The sequence below is a fragment of the Acinonyx jubatus genome, chromosome B4, assembly GCF_027475565.1.
Source record: "Acinonyx jubatus isolate Ajub_Pintada_27869175 chromosome B4, VMU_Ajub_asm_v1.0, whole genome shotgun sequence".
Taxonomy (NCBI): Eukaryota; Metazoa; Chordata; class Mammalia; order Carnivora; family Felidae; genus Acinonyx; species Acinonyx jubatus.
Genome location: NC_069387.1, coordinates 5,082,526 through 5,095,620, shown reverse-complemented (window position 1 = coordinate 5,095,620; position 13,095 = coordinate 5,082,526). Strand labels below are relative to the sequence as shown.

Genomic DNA, 13,095 nt, shown 5'->3' with positions numbered 1-13,095 from the left:
CCTTCCTCGGACACAGGCACACCAGCACTCTGGTCATGGCCACATGGCAAATAGCACTCCTTGGCTGACCTAGTTTTCAGGGACTGCTAAGGAATGGTGAGTCCCCATATTCTCAGGGGACATTTTCATCATCCACACTGGACAGTGGCCACTGGCTGCCAAGGCCACCTCTTACGTCAGACCCGCATGCGCTGTAGGATGAAGGCAGGGCAGGGAGTTACTGGCCTTCCTCGGCCTCCCAAGCAATAATCCACTCTTTCTCCTCCCTCCCCCAACTCAAATCCTCCTCTGTTGTCCTCTGGCTCACCAGACCTCTCTGTCTTCCTTTTTCTCCAGCCCATGCACCCCTCGAGGAAACACCAAAGGGTGGGGAACTTGCCAGTTGATACGTTTACCTATCATTTTAGTGATTTTGGTATCGGTTTCTTTACTCAGTTTGCCTGGATATAATTGAGGAAGAGGCCAAGGATCTGAGTTTGTCACTGAATTCAAACTGCTCTGTCGTATCGTCGGCTCAAGAGCCCTCCCCTCCCTGGACTTGGAGTCTGCAGATTCTGTTCTCATTCAGAAGAAACAGGAAGACACATTATGAAAGTAGAACCATAGTTAACATCAGCTGGCCTTTTCCAATAAATCCCTCCGTGGACAGTAAATGCATAACTAGCCTATTAGTCAGTGTGAAGAAATAGTTTACCCTAGGGTACACCATCTCTGCCTAGAAATTTATTTCTGGTTTTTAGTCATAATGATGATTAATGTTAAGTCTGAAAACTCAAAACATCTCTCACTGATTTGCCATGTTTCCCGTTATTTCCTCTGGGACTTTTCTATTTTATTTTTATTTACTTAGGCACAGGTAGTTTTGCTTTTACAACATTACTGTCTTCTGATGACAGTATCGTGTCAACAACGTCAGGAAAAGACGAAATTTGTTTTAAAAAAGAAAGTAAAGATTATCTACAATTCCACCACGACTTAATACTTTAGGATCTATCCTTCAAGGCTGTCCTGTGCATATGGACATACATCTGGCCTACTGGAGATTCTTTTTTGGTTCATTTTTATCTCAACCAGCTTTTTTCACTTAAGATATTGTGGACATCTTTCCGTGTTAATAAATACAGATTTATTTCATAATTAAAAAACATTTTTTTAATGTTTTTATTTATTTTTGAGACAGAGAGAGACAGAGCGTGAGCAGGGGAGGGGCAGAGAGAGAGGGAGACACAGAATCCGAGGCAGGCTCCAGGCTCCGAGCTGTCAGCACAGAGCCCAACACGGGGCTCGAACCCATGGACGGTGAGATCATGACCTGAGATGAAGTTGGACGCTTAACCAACTGAGCCACCCAGGCGCCCCTCATTTCATAATTTTTAAAAGCTGAATGATATTCCATTGGATGGATATATTTTATTTACTAGTTTATTTAATTTTTCTATTAATAAGAGATTGAGATTAATATAAAAATTGTGGGTTTTTAATGTTTATTTATTTTTGAGAGAGAGAGAGAGTGAGCAGGGGGAGAGTCAGAGAGAGAGGGAGACTCAGTGAGATCATGACGTGAGCGAAGTCGGTCGCTTAACTGACTGAGCCACCCAAGTGCCCCTAAAAATTGTTTTAAACACTACTACAGGGGTGCCTGGGGTTCAGTCAATTAAGCGTCTGACTTCGGCTCAGGTCGTGATCTCACGGTCCGTGGGTTCGAGCCCCGCGTGGGACTCTGGGCTGACGGCTCGGAGCCTGGAGCCTGCTTCGGATTCTGTGTCTCCCTCTCTCTCTGCCCCTCCCCTGCTCATGCTCTGTCTCGCTCTGTCTCTCTCTGTCTCAAAAATAAATAAAACATTAAAAAAAAAAAAGGTTCACTGTGTCCTCTGGCTAAGCCCTCTTGCTACCAGGAGATCCCACTGTTCCTATCTTGTCTAATAAATCTCAAATGGCCGAGAGCCAATGGCCTCCCACCACTCCAGACCCTGCCTTCCAACTTGCCCAAAACGGACCGTTCCCTTCTCCTCAGCCATTATCTTATTCTCCTCTTACCTGTAACACCTCTCTGAGAACACCACCTCACTCTCCTTACCATCTTCCTCACCATAGTTGCCAATAAAAAAAACCAAAAAACGAAAAATGCAGGCAAATAAAAAAACAACACGGGTGAAATTGGAAGATATGCTACATTGCATGCTGTGGTTTCTAAATCAGGATGCTGTGACGCTGACGAAAAAGGAGAGGATGTCTCAGGGACAACTGAGGAGGACCCTCACCCCGTCCGCTCTCTGACTGTGGCTTTCATAGCAGATATGACTTCTTGTCCACACAGCCCCACCCCAGCCCTTGAACTCTGAGGCTTTTGCCTTCCCTTCTCATCCTGTCACCGTGTCTCTCTCGTTGGGAAGGATGGGATTAGGAGCAGGGGATGGGGACAACATGAACAGGTACGGTTTACACTGGTGGTGTCGGTGGGGAAAGCATGGACTTTTGGCCCACAAGTAGAGTGCATTGGGCCACAGAGAAGTCGAGAAATGTTAACAACAGTAAGTTGGCTGGGAAGGCATTCGGATCTCTCTGCAGGAAGGTGAACCATACACTGTCCAGTTCTTAGAAGTGAACGTGCTCCCGGGACTTCTGGCATGATGGCTCACTTCTGCTCTCTTACAGCGGCCATCGTCATGCCTGTCGCTGTGCTCTGTGTAGTATGTGTGGGACTTCTGGTGTGTTACAAAAGATCCAGGTGAGTAGAGCAAGAGAATCATGCTGGACGAGACTCTGCTCTTCCTCCGAGAAAAGAGCGGCACCGTAAAGACTCCGGGCCTGCCCTCGCAAAGGAAGGACCCCTTTCCCGGCTACTGAGGCAGGCTCTTGCACGCACCCCCTTCTGTACTGGCCCAAAGGGGAGCCAGCCCCGGAACACCCCTCACTTTTTCCAAGACAGTCTGCAGGCCCCCAGTCAGAAACAGAAAAGTTTTCTTTCCTTTTTGGAAGGAAAGCGTGCCAAATAACTAAGTTGATGGGGATGCAGCTCTTACGCTACGTTCACAAGTATATTTTCTTGCAATATATACATTTCATGGGTAGAGTACATCTTCTGCCACTTGCTGAAATTTGAGTTTTTATATATTTTTTAAATGTTTATTCATCTTTGAGAGAGAGAGACAGACAGAGCATGACTGGGGGAGGGGCAGAGAGAGGGAGACACAGAATCCGAAGCAGGCTCCAGGCTCTGAGCTGTCAGCATAGAGCCCAACACGGGGCTCCAGCCCATGAACCATGAGATCATGACCTGAGCCGAAGTCGGATGCTCACCCAACTGAGCCACCCAGGTGCCCCAGAGTTTTCATTATTTTTCTACTCTTTAGGTACTTGTATCATTTTCATTAAAGCCTCAAATGGCATATTAATTTTATACTCCTATTAATTAATAACCAGTGTTCCAGCATTCCATATTGCTATGGCTGTTCTGGATCCTCCCTCAGCATTACACGATGAACAATGGAAATCAAGTTTGCTGAAGCTATTTAGTCACTAGTCATAAAATATTCTTTGCTAAATTTATCAGTATAAAGATTATATCATCCTTTGAGCCTGACTTTGGCAACATGAATATTCCATGAAATACTGCTATAAAGCCACAACGAAAAAGTCACCTAAATATTCACATCAATCTTCAAAAGCTGGTAATACCATCTCAACCAAAAGAGGTGCCAGGAACCTCACAGATCGTTTAGAAATTAACACACCGAGTTTGATGTGTTACTCAAAAATCTGTCAAAACAATCCCAAAAATGCTCAAATGCTGGCAAAATCAAAAATGACTTTTAAAGGATTTTCGAAATATCACGGTAACTAAATTTCCACATGAGCTGTTGTATTTGGAGTTACATTCTTAAGAGATTATAATGAGTAACTATATTGACTTAAAAAAAGTATACATAGTCTTTTTTAAGAATACATTAAAAAGAGAATCTTAAAAGACTTTGTATATTTGGTATACATGGCTAATAAGTATGCTTATAAGATGAAAATATCAATATTCACTGAGTGTAATAAGGAAATATTCATAAATGTATCTTTAAGAAGAATTGATAAACCTGAAAAGCATAATGAAAAGCATAATAACTACTTGGTCATTTGGTGAATCAATTCTTTGCCATAAAGTTCTTTTTTTGCAAGTAGGTTATTAGGTAGATTTGTCACTCAACAAACTGGCTTTAAGCAAATTATTTTCAGTACACTGGCCTAGAGTCCTGATCCATAGTCTAGCTCTCACTCCAAGGAGCTCAAAGTGCTTATGTACTGTATTATTTTTTAATTGAAGTATGGTTGACATGCAATATCCAATTCGTTTCAGGTGTACATCATAGTGATTCAGTATTTTTATGAGTTATGATATGATCCCCATGCTAAGTCTGCTTACTACCCGACATGGTACAAAGTTATTACAAATATCATTGACTACATTCCCCATGCTGTACATGACATCCCCATGATTTAATTTGTAACTGAAGTCTGTACCTCTTAATCCCCTTCACCTATTTCACCTGCTGGCCACTAGCCCCTCACCGCTAGCAACCACCAGTTTGTTCTCTGTACCCACAGGTGTGTTTGTTTTGTTTGTCCATGTTTGTTTTCTAGGTTCCACATATAAGTGAAATCATATGGTATCTGTCTTTCTCTGTCTGACTTATTTCACGTAGCATAATGCCCTCTAGGTCCATCTGTGTCGTTGCAAATGGCAGGATGTCATTCTTTTTTATGGCTGAGTAATATTCCATTGTATCTACATAGCATTTCTTTACCCATTCATCAGTCAACGGACACTTAGGTTGCTTCTGTATCTTGGCTATTGTAAACAGTAACTGCAGTGAGCTTAGGGTGGACATAGCTCTTCAAATTGACGTTTTGGTTTTGTTTGGATTCAAAGTGTTTACTTTGAAATGCCCTAGACCTGCCTATCCTCAAGAGGTACATGATATAATCCATGGAAAAAAGCTGCTGACCCAGAAACTCAGGGCCTAAAAAAACAGTGACAGGGAAACATGTGGAATTAAGACTCTGCCTCCCCTACTCTTGATGACTCGGGAACTGATTAATATATTTGTTTCTTTAACACGTACAAAGTGCCAAGAACTGTTTTAAAAGCTTTATAAATATCACATCATTTTTATCAAGACGATCTTGTCTGGCTTCCCCAGACTCCCAGGACTCTTTCCTTTTTGTTCCTGCCATTTGACTACTGCTGTTTAGCAGAGGGAAAAGAGGGGGTGAGTCGCTCCAACAGCATGGTGAATATTTAGCGGATGAGGGCGTTAAAATACCAAACTAAGGTTTAAATTCCATCTGTGAATGGAAGCGATCTAGGCCTTCTCCATCTGAGCGTTCAATAGGAACCATCTGTTGACTCGGTTTGCGGACAACCCTCCCCTCTTTTCAAAACCTGTGAATTACCTGCTTTACAGGCAAACTTCGCAGATACGCACTGTTGCAATAGAGAACATGGAAGAGATACCAATGACTGGGGGAACCAACGGCAGAGACGAGGATGCAGAAAACCAAGCACACAACCTAGGAAACTCCAGGGGGAAGCTGAGGGCAGCCAAGGCTGAAGCAAGGATGCCAACTCTTCCCTAGCCGAAGAGGTCCAAGGAAAGACTCAGGTGTTGGGTGCCAGCAAAGAGCCCGTCAGGATGATAAAACAAACATGTTGGTGTCATTTTATCGACCGTGGCCAGCCGAGACACCTCCTGTATTTGTAGCCTCTCCAGTCTCAGGATGCCCTGTCTCAGGAGTAGGGCTGACTTCCTAAAGTCCTGGCACTTGAAGCTTTCCTGGGAGTGGCTGGACACCTCGGCCTTCCTTTTACTTCATTAAGACATTTATTCAGGAGAGCTCATCAGTTTGACTATTCCATCCCGCATCCCGACTTGCAGTTCACAAAGAAGAGAAATAAATACACCTGCGGCTGGAAGAGAATTATGCGGCTCCTCCCGCCTTATGAGACGGCTGCGAGGATGACGACGTCATCGTAACTCCTAACCACCGTCTCTCCAGTTAGGTGCTCTGCATGCACTGAAAAGGAGCAAAGAGGTACTGTGCCCAGTGAGTCCTCTTGATTTAAGGATTCAGAAAGAAGGAAACTGAACTCAGTGACATTTCCCATATATACGTTTTTCTATTTATAGTCCTTGTCAATTATAGCTACATATTTTATAACTGTTATTTTGAAATTGTACCTTGTATAAACAAAATGTCTATTTTCAATACAAAAAAAAAAAAATAGTGCACTGAAAGAATCACTGAGGAGAAACATACCACAAAGAAAAAAAAGGAGAAAGCAGGGGAATACAGAGCCCCAAATGGTAGAGCTCGGCCTCTCTTTCTAAAAGTAGAAAAAAAAAAATCTTGCCTAAATCTGGATCTGATCTCGGTTCTGGAAAATCTCTAATAAGACCTCCATGTGAGAAGCAACAGGCTATGGCCCAGGTGTGCCTGGCGCACACAGTCTCTTTCCCTGTGTTGTTCTCTTTCTTTCCTTTAGAGCATGTATTTATAAAACCACAGGCCTAATCTCACCTCCTCCTTTTATCGATGAGAAAATTGAGGCCGATAGCAGTTGACTTGCCCAAGGTCACATGGCTCCACTGACGCCAGCTTGGGTGAAATTTAGGAAGGGCAGTGGGGTAGGAGAGGAGCAGTCCCCACTATAAATGGGCCATGAGCCGCCTCACGCATAGCCAGGGGCAGCCAGGGAGCCACCGCCAGCATCCGGGAAGTGGGGCACAGGCTACGGCAGCAAGCATCCCCGTGCCTCCAGAAGCTCTCAAAGCATCCATTCCTTACCAACTTCCCGTCATCGCTTTAGACGGTTTCATCAAAAGGGAAGGAAGGGTAGGAATTTCAAATGGCCAGAGTTGGGATTTTAGAGCCACACCCTTTTTCACTCTCTGCGAAACTCACTGCCACGCACGAGCTGAGCCATGTTCGTTGCCGTCGGGCTCCATACTTGATTATCCTGAACCTGACCGTTGCAACTTTTCGCTTCTCTCTTCAGCCCTGTGTTTCTAGAGTTCACCATTAACTGGATCCATTTTGTTCTTTATAAGAAGTTTTAAGAGTTTGACCCTTGTCTTAAACACCAATCTGACAGAAGACACAACTTACACACACACAAGCTGGCAGATGTTCAGCAGAGCCAGAATTCAGAAAGGGGTCTGTGGCTGTACGAGGGGTGAGTCACATGGCCACTTCAGGGGTCTGTGGTTCCACTTCACTGTCATCTTTGGAAAATAATACGATGACCTCTGGGGGCCCATTTCTAAGCTGTAGAATCACCTGGTTCAGGTCCATCACAGAATAAGTCTGTGATCCATGAGGCACCAACCAAGTTCAAGCTGGGGAAATTGCACGACAAAAAAACAGATCTAGAAAAGTGGATCTAGACCCAGAAGCAAGCAGCGTCGGGTGGCGCTGAGGTCTGAAAGGATGGAGGCCAGGAGGGTGAGGGTGAATAAATAAGTGGTTTTTTTTGTTTGTTTTTTAAGTGAAGAGGTAAAATGAATCCTCCTACTGGGTGGTACAGTTCTCCTAGGGACACGTGTAAGTAACTTGTATGATGCCAAAACATACCACGGCCCCAGAATTTACCCCCTGAGCAGTGATGGACATCTTGAAATTAGGAACTGTTTTCATCGTTGAATTTTCAGGGACTGATGCAGTGCCCTGCAGGTGATTGCCAAATGTTGGATAAATAAATTAAAATGCTCTTAACTGAAGTATGGCAATATTCTCTGACACAGGGTAGCCTGTTCTCAGGCAGAGCTGTAAAGGAGGTGATGTTGGTGACACTCAGCCTCTTGTCTTTCTGCATCCAGTCTCCCCATCCTTCCCTGTCAGTGCCAACCACTTGCCTCAGAGTTCTATCCCCATTTTACACATAAACAGAACTTGACCGATACCCCGAGGGTTCGGTTCGGAGTACACATGGGACCTGGAAGTGAGCAGGAGTGCCCAGAGAGTAGCGACAACCTACGGAAGGGCAGGTGTAAGTAAGCAGTAAGCAGTACCCGGTCGGGGTCTGAGGCGCACCTCTTCCCTTGCATCAGGGGCCCTTCCTAATCCCTCCCACCTCCCCCCTACCAGTAGGCTGCACACCAGAGTTCTCCAGAATCACCACTATGCTACCTGAAAGCCTCAGATCCCTTCCACCTGGGAAGGTCCTGCCAACTGACCTGGTAGCATGCTACTTCCTCCACTCATCTGTTGCTGCAAAACAAATCATGGAAGCTTTCAGCTACCACTGTTATCTCTGGGGGCCAACTGGGCTCAGCCGGTGCTTATGTGGCATCAACTAGATGCACTCACTGGGCTGCATTCAGCGTGGCTGGGCTGGGCTGGGCTGCAAGGTCTAAGAAGGCTTTGCTGGCTCACCAGGTGTACCAGCACTCTTCCGGGCTGGCTAGGGCTTCCTCACAGCATGGTGGCCATCGGGTGATCAGACAACATGTTACATGGTAACTGAAAGAAGCAACTGCCAGACCCCTTAAAGGCTAGGGACTGCCACACATCACTTCTGTTGCATTTTATTGGCCAAAGCAAGTCACCACGCAGCCAGGTTCAAGGGGCGGGGTGGGGGTGGGGGTTTAACAACAAAAGGAATCAATGGAAGCCATCTTTGGAGACTATCTACCACAATACCTTCCAGAGGTATTGCAATTTGTCTTCAAAGAAATGCAAAGAAATGCAATTTGTCTTTCGATCTTTGGCACTCAGTAAATGCCAATAAATGTCAGATGCATGAATTAACAAACGAATCCAGGGATACCCACAAGGTACTAAGAGTCAATCTTTTTATTATTATTATTTTTTTTTTTAGTGGAAAAAGTATATAGGACTCAAAAGGATTTGAAAGTTCTACAACCGGTAAGCCTTTAGCCCAGACGACATCTGTCAGCTGGCTGCAAATCTGAGTCATTCACATTGTTTTCTCCTCTCTCATTTCCTGTCTTCCACAATATTTGCCGTGAAGAAAATTGATTGCCCTTCATCTTTGTTACTTTGTCTTGCTTTTTCGTGATCAATAAATAAGATTTTTACTCTCTTCTTTTCAAACCTTCTTCTAGACATTAGGAAGTAAGAGGACAGGGACCAAAAGAGCACATGTAAGGATCTCTCCATGTTTCTAACTGCCCAATCCATTTTCTTCACCAAGGAATGACCTTTATTATTAGCTGAGACTGCCACGTCTTGGCCTCAGAATATCAAGAATGTTAGGAGAATCTTGAGTTTACGTGTTTTCCCACAAGCCTGTGGGAATTTATTTTCCCAGAATTTATGAACGTATGACACCACATGTACGTGGAAGTCTGGTTCATGCTTTTCTCCCCTTGGGGCCTATCTGTAAATCTACCCATTCTTTTGTTGTTTTTAGCTACCTGGGATATAACACTCCTTCTTCTACAATTTTGGGGGCCCACCGTTGTGCTTACTGTGTGGGAGGGCCTTACTGCCCACCAACCTAGAGGCGGATATCCCCTCTCCTGTTCCCACGGGGGTGTGCAGCTCCAACCCAGGCCCACCAGACACCCTCACCTAGTTAGCACTCAGAAACTTGAATACGGAATGGATGAGCACAACAGAACTTAAAAAGCAGCACCCGGCGATGCTTCAACCCCATTGGATGGTTGTCATCCTGCTTCTTGGCTCAGCAGATTTTGGCTTTAGTCTCAATCCATTTTTGCAACCGAATCCTCCAACTCCCCATGGTTCTATGGCCCCCGACGTTCGTTTTCTTTTTCCCTTAGGACCGATTCCATTGTCATTACTTGTCACTGAAAAGTTCCTAACCGATAGGGAATTCGGTGCCAGGATAGCACATTGCAAATTACAGAGGAGTAGGGAAATGAGGATATCTGCCTTCAGGAGGGTAGAAAGTAGTGGAAATCCTGCTGATATTCTGAGATGGGAACCTAGCAGCCCACAGCACGACGAGAATGAGTTCCCCGGAAGTTACCTGACATGGCACGCCCACAGAAGGCCCAGCTCTTGGAGACCGCATGTACATTTGGGCAGTTCATAAAGGCCTGGAGAAGGTAGAAATCAAGCTGCTGCCATCCTAAAACACTATGGGTAAGGAAACCCAAGGCCACCGATGGGTGGCCACTATCAGTGGCAGTGAATGATTCAGAAAAGAGAGTAACAAGCTCAAATCCTCAAAGTCTCAATTCAAGCCACAGACTGAAACCTAGAGGCTTCTAGAACCAGGCTGAATGTCATCCTTCAGAGATCAAGGCCAAGAGGGCTGGAGACCCAACTTAAGATTCTGAATCCTCATGCTGTTGAGTAACAGTAGCTGAGTTTACAGCCCTGCCAGGTTTCTCAGCTGAAAGGCAGAGCACTGATTGGGTAACACTGGAATGAAGATACGGGGGAAAATTCAGAGGGTTCCGGTATCCCCACTCCCCACTTACCCCATCTGTCCTCAGAAGCAGCCCCCGGTTCTGTCTGGTAATGGTGCTCCTACTTCCTTGGCTGAGGAGTCCTCTTGCAGGAGGATGCTTATTCTCCTAGAGACCCACCCCCAACTCCTGATCTGCAAGAGTGGAGACTCGGCTCCCACACAGGCCTTCCAGAACCCCGCTCCATGCTGCCTCCCTCGCTGCACTTCCCAGTGCTTCCCGGGAACTGTCCCACTGTGTCCTCGTGGGCTGGGCACATTGCTCACAGTCTCAACTCATCTGTCAGTCTTTTGCCATACTCAGTCATTTGTCCAACCTACTGTTGAAGAAGCAGCTCGATTTCTACCTTCTCCAGGAGGCCTTTATGAACTACCCAAATGTACAAGATCATCTACCTCTGAGCTCCTATGACGTTATGTGCCCTATAAATGTGGCATTTGCTTAATACTACCTTTGTATAGTAGGAGCACAGGACTTAGAAAACCTGAGGCCAAGCTGTCGTCCTACCATTTGCTGGCCTCGTCACCTTGGAAGAATCCCTTACATTACACAGACTGACATTCCATCTTTGAAGTGGAGATAACACACATATTGTCCTTCTCATGTAGGTGAGGATCAAAAGAGACATTCGAAAGTGCTCTGTAAAGGGCATGTGTCTCTCCCCTCTTTCTCTAGACACTAGAGATGCTGAAATTGAAAACCTGGTACTTATCCTTGACATGCCTACAGCCTGGCCAAAAAGAAAGATCTATCAAAACAAAGCAAAACAGGTGTGCCTGGGTGGCTCAGTCAGTTAAGTGTCAGATTCTTGATTTCGGCTCAGGTCATGATCTCGAGGTTCATGGGTTCGAGCCCCACGTTCTGAGCTATCAGCTCAGAGCCTGAAGCCTGCTTCAGATTCTGTCTCCCATTCTCTCTGCCCCTCCCCTGCTAGCGTGTGCATTCCCTCTCCCACCAGCCCCCCTCACAAATAAATAAACATTAAAAAATAACAAAAACCTCACACCACAAGTTCAGTCGCTGTATATGCCACGTGAGTCATGAACGCAGTAATGTTACAGAAGTTCAGGGAAGGAAGAAATTACTAAAAGGGCTGGATGTTTGAGAAGCATTTTAGATGTAATGGGACTCATGATGAAGGATGGACGAGACGTAAATAAACAGAAACAAGCAGGGAGGGTCCTCAACAGGGAATGGTACGTTCAGAAAAGGAAGAGTGAGGCAGCTGGTGGACGGGCTACCTGTGGGGCTGACAGGAGCGAGTCAGGCAGATGGCAGATTCCGAGCGGGGGCTCCGGGAAGATTGCTCAGCAACTACATGTTCAACAAACTGAAACAAAAGGAGCCTTTAAGAGCAAAGGGCTCGCAGGGCTTGAATGTGATCAGAACACTGGGGTCTTCCCCCACATCACTGGCTCTACCCAACAGCCCCTTTCTGGCAGACACCATCACCGCGAACGCAGATGGTTACCTTTCCAGGGGTGTTTTTTCAATTCTCTGGGCAGAGAGCCAAAAGCATGAAGTACAAAATAAGTGTGTAATCTTCAAAATCCCCTTTGAGGAGAGGTGACCTGGGGGGCACACAAGCTGCTCTAATTCCTAGTGTTCGAGGGCCACCTGGCTGCAAGTGGCTGCTGATGTCTCAGCATGTTTCGAGAAGCCTTAGTTTCCAGAAGCACCTTGGGTGCTACTGGGGGGAGGGGAAGCTTAGAAAACATTCTAGTTAGGGGCGCCTGGGTGGCTCAGTCAGTTAAGCATCCGACTTCAGCCCAGGTCACGATCTCACGGTTCGTGAGTTCGAGCCCCGCGTGGGGCTCCGTGCCGACAGCTCGGAGCCTGGAGCCTGCTTCGGATTCTGTGTCTCCCTCTCTCTCTCTGCACCTCCCCAGCTCATGCTCGCACTCTGTCTCTGTCAAAAATAAACAAACTTAAAAAAAATTAAAAGAAAAAAAGAAAACGTTCTAGTTGCCACCCTGAGTCCCATCTAATTACAGCTGCTATACTCTTGAACTAGGAGTCAAATTTGGAGAATTCCATGGCTGAGAACATCTGAAAGCCTTCTATGCACTTGGCTGTTAAGACACATAGTTGTTTTTTGTTTTTGTTTGTTTGGTTTTTTTTTTTTTTGAAGAGTGGCTGTTCCAACCGTTCCCATGGTGGTAGTGGAAATACCGTGGGTTTGGATGCGGCACTTGAGTTTGAGCCCAAGCTCTCACGTACATGCCGCCGAGCGCCACAGCCTGGGCCCGCCACTCCAGAATCTGTTCTGCCACTGTTCCTCCCGCTTAGTTGTGGAGACCTCGTGGACTAAGGCACATGAGGTCCTAAGTGTGTCTACCACGTAGGAGGTGTTTTGTAACTGAGATGTGTTTATATACTGTACAGCCAGGTGCTGGGCTGCCTACCTCTCTCCCCCTCTCCTTCCTCCTCAAACACATAGGTCTTTAGTCTTGTCCGCACAGCCACGCACATCAGAGGAAGATGACGTCTCAAACTCTAGGAAAGCAACTGCTTATTACGTAAAGCCATCCCCCTCCTTAGTGATTGGTTTAGGAATGGGCAGGTGACCCAGTTCTGACCAGTGAGGTGTGAGGTCTGCTAGGGAAGCTTTTAGGAAAGGTTTCCCCACTCCTGAGAGACACAGAAG

At 45.9% G+C, this 13,095-nt stretch overlaps 2 protein-coding genes across 9 annotated transcripts in view; one reads left to right on the top strand and one right to left on the bottom strand.

Annotated features, from left to right (window-relative positions):
- Positions 1-13,095, bottom strand: part of FBH1 (F-box DNA helicase 1) — a 214,528-nt gene that overhangs the window by 143,817 nt on the left and 57,616 nt on the right. The window lies entirely within an intron of this gene.
- IL15RA (interleukin 15 receptor subunit alpha) overlaps positions 1-13,095 on the top strand; it is a 60,645-nt gene that overhangs the window by 41,705 nt on the left and 5,845 nt on the right. For 4 of the 6 annotated variants that reach the window (XM_027073349.2, XM_027073348.2, XM_027073350.2 and 1 more), the window contains 2 exons: positions 2,656-2,728; positions 5,454-6,155. In XM_027073349.2, the coding sequence (XP_026929150.1) occupies positions 2,656-2,728; positions 5,454-5,625 (245 nt within the window). In that variant the 3' untranslated portion in view covers positions 5,626-6,155. Of the gene's footprint in view, positions 1-2,655; positions 2,729-5,453; positions 6,156-13,095 lie in introns of those variants that run through there. The other 2 variants (XR_008299889.1, XM_053225225.1) reach the window with 1 other exon arrangement.